Below are 14822 nucleotides of genomic sequence, written 5' to 3'. Positions count from 1 at the left end.
AAATAGACACACTAGCTATGTGGTTTCACCATCTCTGCTTCAACTGACTGAAGTACTTCTCGTAAATGCCTTCCTCTTTTGTCCAGTAACTGCAAAGATCGCTTTCAGTTACTCTGTTTGCTTTACTCACAACATCACATTAAACCAAATCATGATTCCTTCCTTTTGACAAAATCACACTTTTGCATGTCTCAGCTCTCTCCTTCATACCCCTTCATGTTTGTGTCCTTAAGATCTGACCCAATATTTACATTTATTACAGGTAGAGAGTTATATGAAGCACAGATCAATGAAAGTTGAACTGTAACCGCCAAGCTCAGTGTCTGCCAAATTTTAACAGGGGACGGTTTTCTCATTGCCCATTTGCTGTGTCTTTTCTCTCAATTTAAGACACAATAGCAGGGCCACCACTAAATTTTTCAAGGTAGGTTCCTCTATTTTTTCTCCATTTGTACTTATTGTACTTCTTTCTGAACATCTTTAGTTGACAACTTTTGATAGTTTAGATAGATTATGTGTTATATACAGGTCTTAATAAAATATGTTGACCCCACAGAGTTTGTTAAAATGTTTGTGTGCAACTTGGTCATGAACATTTATAAATAAGTGGGTTTAGTAAGTACTGAGTTGATGTGTTTTAAAGGTGGTCAAAAGCTCGGTTTACTGAATGTGCCGTAGCTCATGAGGTGTTCTGTGGAGTGGTGTGAAACAAGCTCTATTACTAATATTTCTATACCCGATTTGATAAATTCTTTTTTGTTGTGTCATTTGGCCTGTGTGTTTTCTTCTACCACAGAAGCTGTTTAATAGATTAAGGCTTTTGACCCTATATTGATTGTATCGCCCTAAAAGGAATCAACAGTTTCTCTACAACCAAGCTACTGGGTGTAATGTCCCATATAGACATTGGAAGACAGATTTCCCAAGTTATGCATCGCAGTAAGAACTGAGTTCTTATTTTAGATTATTTTAACTTTTACCTACTCTTCACACACTGCCAGCTAGATCAAGGGATTGCAAGATAAGAGAGAGACTACAGCAACAATTATTCTCAAATCCTTTGACCTGACATCACCTGAATTTCTTAAACTAACTGCCCTAAGGTAAAAAGGTCCTTCTTATGCTTCTTTTCATCTCATGTGGCTGTGTGTTCTGCACCATGCCTCTGTTATTTCATGTTATCTTTTAAAGCTTCTTCAATCTGTGGGAAATGACAAAGCTGGGGATTCTGACATGTAATGTTATAATTACATGTCTAAGGAAATAGGTTTAAAGCCCTTTGGCAACTGCTATTTTTGAATGCTTTATTCAGCTGTAGTACAAAGTGCATATAGCAATTGCCAGAATTATGGAAATGGTGAATAACTGCAAAGGTTGTCTTTTAGATTGGCTGTAAGAAGATGGATTTAAGATTATTCGCACTCCTCTTGCTCTGTTACTGCAAACAAGGCTGGATGGTAAGGCACCTTGTTTACTACTATGCTAAAAAGCATTTGGTATTGGGTGAAATTACTTTAATAAAAAAGTAAGCACTTAGTAATTAATTTTTGCCCTGATTTAAACTGATAATCTATATCTGATGTCTGTTTCACATACCAAAAACATTTGGACAGGAACATGTTTAGGTTTCTCTTTGTAATGTTGCCTGCCCTTTTAATAGTATGTATATTAATCATTGGAGGATTGAGGATTGAAAACCATGTTTTTTGCTAATATTGCAAGTCTCCTGCTGCCCAAACATCATGTCCTCATTGTAAGAATGTGTGCTTATGCCACACCTTTTCAATATTAGACAGCTCTGGACTGTACTGTTTCATTTAGAACATGTTGCTATAATTTTTTTTATTTATGTTGGGAGTGTTAACAATTTGAAAACAATTTGAAAGATGCAATTTGTCCAGGCCATGACAACAAGTTTGTACTGGCAACTTTGATGTTGAGAAATGTCATTGCATTATTTGTTTACACTTTTTTTTGTGTCAAAATGGCAAATGTTGATTCGTCTTTGCCCATAAAGGGCTAGGTGTGTTTTTTTTTGTTTTTAAATTAATTAATTAATTTGAACATTAAAACAATTCTAGCCTTACAACTGCATCGCAACGTGGTGGGGAATGTTTTTACAGGCAAAGATTTCATAATTACAAAAATGTGTTGGGTTAGTAAAGTACTTTTTTAAAACTGTAAAATATGCTTCCTATATTTGCACTTCACACATTGGTGTGACTTACTGGAATTTGTAATTCCTTTTCCTTGTTGAAACTGAATATCTGTGATTATACTTTTTCAGCAGGAAGATGTAGCAGTTAAAGAGGATGAAATTATCCCCCTCATACCCTTGATGCCCAGCAAACCGATATCGGTAAGAACTCACATTCTTTCCTGATATAATCTTCAAAGGCGTATAATCTGATTTATGACACTTCACTCACTATGTTCCTTACATGGTTGTCAGCCAGCCATTTCTCACACAGCGACCTCTACCCCTACCACTGAGATTGGCGAGAACTCCTCAGAAGAAGACTTGGATGGGCTCTGCGGAAAGCATTCACGTACTCCAGAGATCAGGCAGGCAGTAGGCACTGGGATTATGAAGTTTGGTCTGCAGCTGCTAGAGAACCTGAAAGCAAACTCGGAGCAACCCAATGTCATTATCTCACCTCTCAGTGTGTCCTTAGCTCTCTCTCAGCTGGCTCTGGGTATGTTCTTGGTAAATGATACATTACAGAATGATACTTATTTAAAGGGGCAGTAAATAATTTGTGCCAACAAAACGTGTTTATAAACCTTTTATTTATTTATTTATTTATTTACTTACTATGTACTCATTTTTTGGTCATGTCAAATTGCATAAAAGGAAGAATCAAATTGTTTTAAGGCTTTGGATGAATCACTTTATACTCCACTGAGTGTGCCTCACATGTGGGAGCAGACATGTTTAAAAAAGGGGTTTAGCACAGAACATCCAGGAGTTAAGCGTAGTTCTGGTCTTCACAGCATTTTGAAAGAAGAATGTCCATTGAAGAAAAATGTAGTATAGGACTAAGCTTAACTCTTGTCTTTGAAACCCCCCTGTTTGTTTATAATGATTTACTGGTGAAATACTGGAGTTCAGCGATTTTTTGAGACTGTATTGAGTAACACATTTTAAAACCCATATATCCATATCAGAAATACAAAAACTTCCACTGACTAAAGAGAGATAAGTACAAGCATAACAGCATCAGTAAATGATGACAATGAAGATGATAGAGATTACTGTGTGTGTGAATATCAGGAGCAAAGAATGAGACAGAGGAGCTCCTCCTCCAGCGGCTACATGCTGATACAGTACCTTGTTACCACAAAGCCCTGAAAGACCTCCTGCATCACGTCCGCAAAAATGCCCTGAGGATTGCCAGCCGCATATACCTTGGCTCTGGTGAGTACAGAAAGTCACCCACATGTGAGATAACAGCTGCAGAAATACTACACATTGGCATGTGGAAAAAAAAAGGACTCACAGGTATATTTAATATATATCACAATAGAGTTAGAATAGGGTTTACCCTAATTATATAAAAATATTTTTTATATTTGTACACATTTATTGACAGTTTTCTCTCCAATCTAGTCATTGCCAGATCCTAGCTATCTCCCACTATTTCACATTTTGCCAAGCTGGGAAGATGAAAGCTAGTACAGGCTTTCCCTGAGATGTGAAGCCAGAGAACCACTGCTAACACGATGATATTAGACAGCTCAAGAAACTTGGAGGAGAACACACAATGCCAGTTCTGTTATGTTAATTAACAGACTCCCTTGTTGGCATCATGTTGAGTGATGAAAACAGAGGGAGGCCAGCTGTGCTTTCTTGGACTCCAAGCTTCAGATGAATGGACATCACTGTAGATCTAGTAATAGTTAAATTATTTTGTAATATGATTATAGTGATTTACCAGTGATAAATATTAATCTGAGAGGAGTTTTGTGTGTTGTCCCATATTGGGTGCTCTGCTTTGTCTCACGGTTTAAAAACACACATTGATAGGTGGATTGGAGACTCAAATCTAAGCCGTTTGTATCTGCCAACACACTGGCAGTGTATGTACTGTGTACTGTACAGAGCATAATGTTTGAAGTTCAATAGTGACATCATAATAATGTGTTGTATTCATTTCAAATAGCTTTCCTCCTCTTTATTTCTGATATGAGCCGTTGATGGGAAAATCTGAAAAATATGTGAACATGTTCTTCCCTAGGATTTCAGCCAAAGCAGGAGTTTATGCAAGAGTCCATGAAAATCTATGATTCGGAGCCTGCGATTCTGTCAGAGCTGGAAGAGATCAATGAGTGGGTTGAGAAGTCCACAAATGGTCAAGTCACAGATTTCCTCTCCAGTCTCCCCTCCAACATCCTCATGATGCTAATCAATGCTGTGCACTATAAAGGTAATCCACTTCAGCAGCTCTTTGTAGAAAGCAACTCCATACTATGTTAGATAGCGCTTAAAGCTATTACAAGACATTTGTTTTAGCCAACTACAACTCAGTAAAGCTGCAGGTAGACACTGCATGTCTGTAAAATAACAAAGCCTAGAATTAGATCGTATTATAATAAGCTTTCTAATCTCTATGGGTAATGTTTGTTGACACCTGCTCATTGAAATTTTCTACAACAATGAAGGGTATTAATTGGGATTTTGACCCTCTTTGCTGCAGTAACAGCTTGTACTATTTTCGTAATCCGATGATTAATTGTTGATCAAAAACCCCACTCCAACTCATCACAGTGGTACTGGAACATTTGTGACTCTATTCCTAAGATCAATACTTTTACCATAAAATGATTGCAGCTTTTAGTTACAGGCTCTGTGTGAAAACTACCCGTGTGCTTGGAACCCAGAATATTTTTTTTTGCCTCGATTTTGTGACAAGAGCTATCTTTGCTTTGCCCTGGACATGTGCTTTGAAACATTACACTGCTGTAAGTCTTAAAGAAGTTGTAGTTATATTTTCATCACAGACTTTGAGTAGGTTTTTAATTTTTTATTACAACAAAAGATTATCATGTGTTTACAATTTACATTATAGCCCTGTGAGAGACTGGCGCCCCCTCCAGGGTGTGTCCCTGCCTTGCACCCAGTAATTCTGGGTAGGCTGTCCAAACTGCCTTGTCTTTTTTGCTTGCCAGTTAGTCTTGTATGTACCCTTTGGTTTATGCTCCATCCAGTTAATACTCCTTTGACAATCACAGTAAAAACATTTGATGTATATTTATTTTCTGTAACATTTCTGCCATATTTTAAGTATGTTTAAGCTGGTAATCAGCAATTTTTCACATAGTTTGATGATCTGTTCTAAGGGTGCCAATATGCCTGGCAGAGATGTGTGCTTCTTTGGAAGTATTAATCAGAGCTAATCCTCCACTTTCAAAAATCCCAGTTAGAGGGCATGACATGAAATAAGGACATAAGTCTCCACTGGGGAGCAGTCTTGTGAAAAGCTGGCATAAATGGATGACTTATGTTCTGTTCCTGCAGATAGGAACACTACAAAGGGAAATGGAGTGACTCCTATTAAACAGTAAAAATTAACATGTAAATCTGAACAAGACTGGGTAGACATTCTATGTCCAAAAGTTTGCAGACACCATTTCTAAACAGTTATTTCAGCTACTATAACGGGACCCTGTTTGTTGACGCAGTTGTCCAAAAGCTCTATCCAGTACCTTTGAGGTGAGTCAGAGTGGCTTTTATAGTACACATCAAATCATCCACAACAGATAATTTCCTATATGTGCAAGGTGTAGAAACTGTTACTGCATCAATGTGAGGACAACCACACAATTAGTACCCTTGATTTCAGAGAAATTGATCAATTAAGTTCCTACAAGCGTAGAAACATATGAAACAGATGTATACCATTACAAGCAACTTGTAAAAATGTCTTATTGACGTCACAGTCCTATAATACGTACATATCATTTAGTAGATTGTATCAGTAAATGTCTTAAGAACTGTTTATTTCCCATTTTCCTTTTCTTCAGGGGAGTGGCTCACACGCTTTGACTCTCGCTTTACCTCCAGTGAACCCTTCTATATTGAGGACAGTCTAGTGGTCAATGTTGACATGATGCTCGGCCCAAAATACCCACTCAGCATTTTCTCTCATAATGAACTTGATGCCCAGGTGCCATTCATGCTCATTTTTTAGTTTAGAATATGTGCTAGAGACTCATCTACAAACACTGTGATGGTCACACCAACATTGCAAGTAAAAATTATTTTAAGTCTAATCTAAATATCTTCTAATTCTCATTCCAAGATTGTTGCTAGAATATGTAAAAACGAACAGACTCATTCATTCATATATTGTTTAAAAATATTATTTTTAATATTCCTGTTACTAGAAATAAGTTGAAGTAATGATCTTACAGCAGTCTCAGAAACATAAATATTGGATTTGCTCACTAGATATTAAACTATTTCAATTTTTGCAGTGTAGAAATACAGTATTTATATTGGCATTATTAACAGACTTTTTCCTTACTTATTAAAATATATATATTTTTTCTAATTGAATCTAAATACAGAACTTGGTTAATTTTGTGCTTTGTCCTTTGCTCACACTGTTTTGCAGGTTGCACGTTTTCCATTCCGAGGGAATATGAGTCTGGTAATAGTAATGCCCATGTCTGGATACGTCAATGTTACAGCCATCTCAGCCAAACTTAACATCTCAGACCTTTATAGTCGCTTCCCACGGGAGAGAAGTATGCAGGTCAAACTCCCCAAGTTCAAAATAGATTTTAGTCAAGAACTTGACGAGGCCCTGACAAGCATGGGTAAGAAAGCTCCTTGGATTTTATTTAATTTTTAAATCAATTTCTACAGAATACAACAGAAAATTAGGATGAATTAATTTGCGGGTATAGGCATATGCTTCCTCAAATTATTATAGTTCATTATTATTTTACCAAATTAGTGCCATATTTTTTCCAGATTATGCAGAAGAATATATCAGGCAATTATCCTGTAATTTTAATTTTTTAAAAGAACTACCTCCATAAGTCTGAAAATGCAAACAAGTCTGCAGTTAAAAGGAACATCTGTAGGATGTCTCTAATTGAAAGTGAAAATATGTCCTCAAAAAGAGAGCCGCCAGTTCAAACAATGAAAATGAATGGAAATCTAACACAAATTGTGGCAAAAGATCTTTGTTGTTTCCAGAAAATGTGGTGCAAAGCCTATTGTTTGCCAAAAAAATAAACAATAGGCTTTGAATATAGAAAATGCATAAAAAACAGAAAAGCAAATGGATGGCAACAGAAGTCACTCTTTGACAGAATTGTAAGAAATCAGCTAAATAAAAGAGTCATACATTCCATAATTTTTCAATCCACTTAAAGGAACACTACGTAAGATTTTTCCTGCTGGGCTCCTCCAACAGTTGCAGAGTGTAATTCACTTTTACAGCACTGTCCTGAAATCAGAGAGAGGTGGTGGTGCTTTCCTACCATCCTCCAAAATGTACATAGTGCAGTTTCTGCAGTGCCAAGCCCAGAATAGTACCAACAGGGGCCCTCTTCTCCCTATTACAGGTCAGTGGAGGATCATAAAAATTTCTAAGAAAAATTCTAAGGTAAAAATACTACATAGTGTTCCTTTAAAAGCAAATTGCCAGTCATTTTAATAATTTAATTTGACTTGTTAAATCTAGCTGGGCAACCTTCAAGTGTGATGATTCCATAAATTTGCTAGTAATAAAATATGCAGTTGGTCAATATTTAGCACTCAGTATATTCACAGCATGCTCTTAATGTGCATTTTTCTACATATTACAATCTCAGAAAAAAAAGGTACAGTAGAGGTACAATATTGGTCACTAAAGGTACAAACGGTGTAAATGTACCTTTTAAAGGTTTAAAAGTCCAGTTTTGTTCCTTAAAGATACATTACATTCTCTTCTCCAGAAGGAGAGATACATGTTTGTATTCTATCATTTTAGAACTATGTCAAATGAAAAAAAACATAATAAAAGTCCTGAAGATGAAACTGAGCTTAGGAAATCAACACAATTTTAAAAATCTACAATTATAATAAAATATGGTACAATTATGTTCCCTAATTAAAGATACAAATATGTACCCTTGAGGGTACCACCACAGTGACAAAATTTCTGACAGTGTATGATTAACAACAGCATATCACATTGCCCACCTGTAGCTGTATCCCTCTGGTACAAAACCAAAAAAATATTCTTCAGGTATGTCTTGCTCAGCTGACTACATTTAAGGGAAGTAGAAAACTGTGTAACTTTAAATTGTCAGTAAATTATTCTTTTTAACTGCACCTTGGTTTTCACTCTATGCAGGTCTAGGTGAACTGTTCATTAATCCCAATCTGGCTGGTATCTCTGAGGGTCCCTTAGTTGTCTCCAGTGTGCAGCACAAATCCAGTATGGAGATAAATGAGGAAGGGGCAGAAGCCGCTGCTGCGACTAGTGTCATAATCTCCCGCTCCAACCCTTCATTTACAGTCAACCAGCCTTTTTTCTTGGCTCTCATGGATGATTCTTCTCAGACGCCACTTTTCTTGGGGGTCATTTCCAACCCTAACCCCAGTGGATCTGCTGTTATTTCAAGCCCAGATGATTCAGATAAGACAGGGATGATTTCTGACAAAGATGATGCACCATCTTCTGGCCTTCCACCAAAATAAATAAGGGTTCTTCCATATGAAACTACAGTTGATCTTCAGCTGTACAGGGCAGACAAATGCAAATGAAGGCCTGCAACGAATCCAGCCACATTATATTGTGTAAAATAATGGACATTGGTCAAATATAAAATACCAGAATTTGTATCAAAATTATTCTTTTCACAGTCCATACCAATTACAAATGAACTTTTAGCTGAAGATCAAGCTCATATTATCAGCAATCAACTTTGAATACATTTCAGTGCTATTTCAAAAGCATGATTATTAAAGAAATGTCTTTAAAAAATGTATGCCTTCCTACATTTCTTTCAAAGAAGCAGAAGTCTACAGTGATATTATTTGGAAGATGAACAGCCCCATATCCTAATTCAAACATGATGTAAAAGTGTCCAAAAAAATAATAAAATAAAGTTCTTTCAAATAGAGAAAGTCCTGGAAATCCAATGTCTTTCTATAGAGGAAAAAAGAATATTGGGTTTTAAAATAATATCTTCATAGCATCATGGCCACATATCTCTGTACTGTACACACCCTGCCTGCCTATATGGGGTTTAATTTGTTCTCCCTGTGTTTGTGCCAGTTTCCTCTTGGTGCTCAGGGTTCCTCCCATTGTTCTGCACATGCTTAGGCAACACAAAATATCATGTGTATAAGGATTATACCACTCCATGGGAATCAAAACCTATTCACTCACATTCTAAATGTTAAGAGAAATACTCCATTTTGCACACACAATTTTCACTTCATAATAATAGAACACCACCTGATTATGTCACTCACTTAAAATCCCATCATTCTTGTGTGCCTTTTCCAAATAAAGGCCATTTTTGTTTTCCTATCTCTATATTTTTATTCCAAATTTAGATAATTATTTAAAGGAAACCGGCAGTTTGTACTCAACAATTTCACTTCATAACGAAAGTACACCACCTGATTATGTCACTCATTTAAGATCATGTCATTTCATAATAAAAGCCCTTTGTGTTTTTCCCATCCCTGTAACTCAGCAATGCATACACTGTGCTATGTAATTTTAGTATTGTACTATAAATTTGAATTACACTAGGGGGAGCCCCAGAAGCAAAAAGCCTAAATCTTACATTGTGTTCCTTTTAAACAAGTAGAATCAGGTTTGCTTCTCCTTTATTGGAATGCAGCCACACCAGCCTTTTGTGGATAGGATTGGTGACCCTGCCCCACAGCTTCCACCAGCTTCTCATTTAATTTAATATATTTATTAAAACTTAAATGAATTTGAATAAACAGTGTTATTATTCTGAAATATTCACACTTCATGTTTTACAACAGGGAAACCACTAAAGTGTGCAGGTCAGGGTGTCTCCAGGATCAGGGTTGAGAAACACTGTTCTAACAGGCTTACATTACCAGTTTCATATGAGTACTATTTAATTTCCTATTATTATTTCCATATTTCATATGAATCAAGCGCAGTGCATGTCAGTGTCAGCTTAATTTTATAGCTTGTTTTATTAAAAGCAAAATGTTCACGGAAATGGAAGATAATGTGACAATTAGTTCACATTATTCAAACAAATGTGTAAAGGCCAAAGTGTCAGGACCAGTCAGAGAGCTGGTTAAAGATTTGGAACGCGGCGGATGCTACGAGAATTAAGAATTGACTCACGCAGCTTTGTGGAACCATCAGCACGCGCTAAAAGAAATAAACAGCATGCTCGCGTCACCATTTGGAACACTGCGGTTGCTAGGAGAATTAAGAATAGTCTTGCGGAAAGTCCTGGATGCGCTTAAAAAAAAAAGTAGGCTCGTGAAGTATAGCATAGGCTCGCGCAGGTTTTTAGAACCTTTAGGATTATGGAATCAGATTTGTGCCAAAAAGAATCGCACAAAAAATGATCTCAAACAGAAATCTTATAATTTGCAAACAAAATATCCAGGTCTGACATTTGTGCTCCGTGGCTTTAGTGCGTGAGCTCTGAGTTCTGCACGTGCTCCCTGAGTTTTGTGCGCCACCTGCACGAGTTCTGTGGGGAAGCTCTCTGTGAGTTTTGTACTTGATCCCTGAGTTTTGAGAGCAGCTTTGGCACAAAGCTCTCGCGTGGGCGGGTCTTCTCAGGGGTGCCTTCCCATTGGCTAATTAGTTTTTGAGTGACAACTCATTGCCCAAGGCATTTTGGACTGCGCATGCGTACACCTCGTTGCAGCTCAGCAGCGGAGAGACAGTATAGATTTCATCATTAAAGAGTGAGTAACTTTACACAAACACAAATTCTCTCTGTACTTTACTGTTTTAAAACGATGAAATACCTGCAGACTCCGACAATCAACATATTCTGTCATTGTTTTAAGCATGAATGTGTAGATACATTCTTTCCTCAAAATATACTCTCCCACATTCATCACTCCTCTTTACACTTGATATTTTTCAATAAGCACTTCTCTTTATTACCCATCGGTGTAACATCACAATTTTGAAGCTGTTATTGTTTAGGTAAAACGCTACATAATATTGCTTTAAATAAGACAATTGTGTTAAATGTTTTCAATATTTGTGTGTCATTGTTTTCTGTATTTAAAATAACACAATGTTTCATCTATAACTGTGTATACAGGCTAATATCCTCCTCTTTTTGCTGCAGAAAGTTAAGTTGCTGTATCTGTAGTAGTAAGCTGAAGAAAAACTGGCCTTCATCTTCAACGAAAATTCCAGTGATTTTTCAAGTTCTGCACAGTCTCAGAAATGTATTAAATGAAATGGTTATGGATATGATTCAGTACATTGTGTGTGCATGTGCGCATATGTAAAATGTATTACTGTAAGATCAAATGATGTTTGTAAATAAAGTGCAGATTTGTTTTGCAGTATTAAATATCATCATAATCATCATCATCTTTTCCACTTGTCCCTTTCAGGGTCGTGGTGGCAACAGGGTGAGCAAAGAAGCCCACAACTTCCACCAGCTCCTCCTGAGGGATCCCCAGGCATTCTCAGGCCAGCTGGGAGATATAATCCCTCCAGCGTGTCCTGGGTGTACCCCGGGGCCTCCTTCAAGTTGGACATTCCTGGTATACGTCCAGTGGTAGGCATCAAGGAGGCATCCTTACCAGATGCCCGAACCACCTCAACTGACTCCTCTCAACGTGAAGTAGCAGCGACTCTACTCTGAGCTCCTCTCTAATCAATGGGATTCTCACCCACTGCTTATATCCACATTCTCCTTCTTTCGGTCAGTACCCAGAGCTCATGACCATAGGTTAGAGTGGGTACGTAGACTGACCAGTAAATTGAGAGCTTTGCTTTATGTCTCAGCTCTCTCTTCACCATGACGGTCCGGTACAGTGACTGCATTACTGCATTACAGACGCTGCACCTAACCTACAGTCAAACTCATGATCCTTCTTCCCATCAACCGTGAACAAGAACCTGAGATACTTGAACTCCTCCACTTGGGGTATGTTCTCACCCTCTACCTGAAGGGAGCATGCCATCTGTTTCCCGGAGATAACCATGGCCTCAGACTTGGAGGTGCTGATCCGCATACTGACCGCTTCACACTCGGCTGCAAACTGCTCAAGTAAAACCCGGAAGAACAACATCATCCAAAAACAGCAGAGATGCCACCTCCTGAGCCTCTCGACGGAAGCCTTCCTGGCCCAAGCTACACTTCGCCACCCTTTCTATGAATATTAGGAGCAGGAGTGGAGACAAGGCACAGCCCTGACCGAGTCCAATGGCCACATTGAACAAGCTTGACTTACTGCCGAGGATGCATGTCGGAACAACCCTGGCCAGCTCCTCTCTACCTTATGGCTTTGGTCAAGAGTTGGGTTGCCCCTCAAGCCCTTCGAGCTTCAAGTACAGCTCGACTTGACCCGCCATCCGCCAAGACACATGGAATAAATAACATCAAGACTCTTCAAATCAAATCAAATCAAATCAAATCAAATTTATTTATATAGCACCTTTTACAACTGACATTGCCACAAAGCAGCTTCATATAGTTAGTATCAGAAGAGAACATTTAAATCAAAGCCCAATACGAGCAAGCCGAAGGCAACAGTGGCAAGGAAAAACTCCCTTGAGGCTGGAGGAAGAAAGACTAACCAAGGGGATCCATCCTCCTCTGATCAAACTATAGGTTGAATTTTAAATGATCAATTAAGTGTCATTATGCTGCAGTACAATAATAATAATAATAATAATCATAATAGTGACATCAATCTTGGGGCATAATGTGCACCAGATTAGAAGAATCAGTCAGTGTTGCTAATCTGAGTCCATTTCTACTTCAGTGTAGTGGATCATGGTGAGTGGTCAGAGGCTGGCAGCAGTAGATGGAGGTGAGCAGCTGGTCTGGTCTGGACTGGTGTGGGCCACAGGAGAATCCAGCAAACAATCTTCCATCAGTGGGCCACCATTTTCTCAGAAAACAGTAAAGGGAAGCAGTTAGTTTGGTTGAGTGCAATAGAGAAAAAGAACATGTGAATATTTTCATTAGTGTAGTGATGGATCTGACTGTAACAGACTGGGAGGAGGGAAGCCAGAAGGAGCTCAGGCAAAGACATCCTTCCGCTCCAAACAAGAGAAATTGTGAGCACATCATTCGCGTTTACCCTGATTCCCCATGTCCATGAGTTCCTGAAACAACAACCTTAAACTAGACAGAGGTTAGTTGCCAAAGGCTAAACTGAACAAGTGTGTTTTGAGCCTATACCTATACATAGTGACTGTGTCTGTGTCCCGAACACTAGCTAGAAGATTGTTCCAGAACTGAGGGGCTTATGAATTCTGGGTACTAGTAAGAGGCCGGCGCCCTGAGATCTGAGTAATCTTGGTGGTTCATAGTGCGTGATGAGGTCTCGCAGGTATTCAGGTGCGAGACCGTGTAGGGATTTATACGTGAGTAAAAGAATTTTGTAATCAATACAGAATTTAACTGGAAGCCAGTGAAGGGCTGATAAGGCTGGGCTGATATGATCAAATTTTCTAGTTTTAGTGAGGACTCTGGCTGCAGCATTTTTAATTAGCTGGAGTTTACTCAAGTTTCTGCTGGAGCATCCTGATAAAAGTGCATTGCAATAATCTATTCTTGATGTAATAAAAGCGTGAACTAATTTTTCGGCATCTGGGAGGGATAAGGAATTAACTTAGTGAGGTTAAGAAGATGTAGGAAAGTTGTTTTTGTGATGTTACCTATATGCTGATCAAATAATAGATCTGAATCAATTATAACACCCAGATTTTTAGCTGATGAGCTAGGGAGAACAGAGAAGTCAAAATTATGTATTAAGTCTGATACCTTATTTACAGTTTTGGACCTAGAAGGAGAACCTCGGTTTTGTCGCTGTTTAGCAGAAGGAAATTGTATGACATCCAATGCTTCACTTCTTTAACACAGTCCTCCATTTTCTTTAGTGTTGGTTTGTCATCTGGTTTGGCTGATATGTATAATTGTGTGTCATCTGCGTAACTGTGGAAGGTAATGCCATGCCTGCTAATAACTCTGCCCAGTGGCAGCATGTATAATATGAATAATAAATGTCCAAAAGTGGAGCCTCTGGGAATTCCAAATCTCATTGCATTTATACAGCACTCAAACCTATTTTTACTAACTAGGTTAAACATTCTGTTAGAACACTAAGCACTTTTGTGAGTCGCTCTGGATAAGAGCATCTGCTAAATGTGGTAAATATAAATGATATTAAGTGAGTGACATAATCAGGTAGTGTACTATTAAATATGGAATTAAAGTTAAAGGGATGGGACAACACAAAGTGCCTTTATTTTGAAATGACACATCAGAATGACATGATACTGAGTGACATAATCTGGTGGTGTACATCATTATGACGTGAAAATTGTGTGTGCAAACTAGAAGATTTATTTTAATAATATTTAGAATAAAAATGACAGAAATGTGATCACTTAAAGATATTTTATGTTGAACTGACATGAGCTGATATCTTCATTACATCCACTAATGTATTATTTATTTATTTATATATTTACTTATTCATCATCATTACATTCATTTCCCGTCAGGGACTTTTGACTTTTCTTTTGAAATCCGTTCCCCTACACTCTCTTAACATAACGTTCAAAATACGCAGTTCTACCAAAACAATGAGGGGGCTATTCTGACCA

At 37.9% G+C, this 14822-nt stretch overlaps 1 protein-coding gene across 3 annotated transcripts; it reads left to right on the top strand.

Moving 5' to 3' along the window:
• The first annotated feature begins 305 nt into the window (after positions 1 to 305).
• Positions 306 to 9100, top strand: serpinf2b (serpin peptidase inhibitor, clade F (alpha-2 antiplasmin, pigment epithelium derived factor), member 2b). 3 transcript variants are annotated; one of them, XM_066680008.1, is made up of 10 exons: positions 306 to 424; positions 1002 to 1103; positions 1386 to 1457; positions 2288 to 2359; positions 2453 to 2696; positions 3275 to 3418; positions 4239 to 4427; positions 6025 to 6167; positions 6618 to 6822; positions 8352 to 9100. In XM_066680008.1, the coding sequence occupies exons 3-10, from the start codon at positions 1401 to 1403 to the stop codon at positions 8696 to 8698; spliced, it is 1401 nt and encodes a 466-aa protein (XP_066536105.1). In that variant the 5' UTR covers positions 306 to 424; positions 1002 to 1103; positions 1386 to 1400; the 3' UTR covers positions 8699 to 9100. The 3 variants fall into 3 exon arrangements, with proteins under 3 accessions (XP_066536105.1, XP_066536112.1, XP_066536122.1); XM_066680015.1 differs by lacking the exon at positions 1002 to 1103 and having other exon boundaries at positions 354 to 424; XM_066680025.1 differs by lacking the exons at positions 306 to 424; positions 1002 to 1103 and adding an exon at positions 920 to 939.
• Positions 9101 to 14822: the final 5722 nt, after the last annotated feature.

The sequence above is a fragment of the Hoplias malabaricus genome, chromosome 1, assembly GCF_029633855.1.
Source record: "Hoplias malabaricus isolate fHopMal1 chromosome 1, fHopMal1.hap1, whole genome shotgun sequence".
Lineage (NCBI taxonomy): Eukaryota > Metazoa > Chordata > Actinopteri > Characiformes > Erythrinidae > Hoplias > Hoplias malabaricus.
This window is presented reverse-complemented; position numbering and strand designations above follow the sequence as displayed.

Coding starts and splice junctions, on each gene's coding strand:
- serpinf2b (XM_066680008.1), top strand. CDS start 1,401: ATGGATTTAAGATTATTCGCACTCCTCTTGCTCTGTTACTGCAAACAA. Junction 2,360..2,452: donor TGCCCAGCAAACCGATATCG/GTAAGAACTCAC, acceptor CATGGTTGTCAG/CCAGCCATTTCTCACACAGC. Junction 3,419..4,238: donor CCGCATATACCTTGGCTCTG/GTGAGTACAGAA, acceptor GTTCTTCCCTAG/GATTTCAGCCAAAGCAGGAG.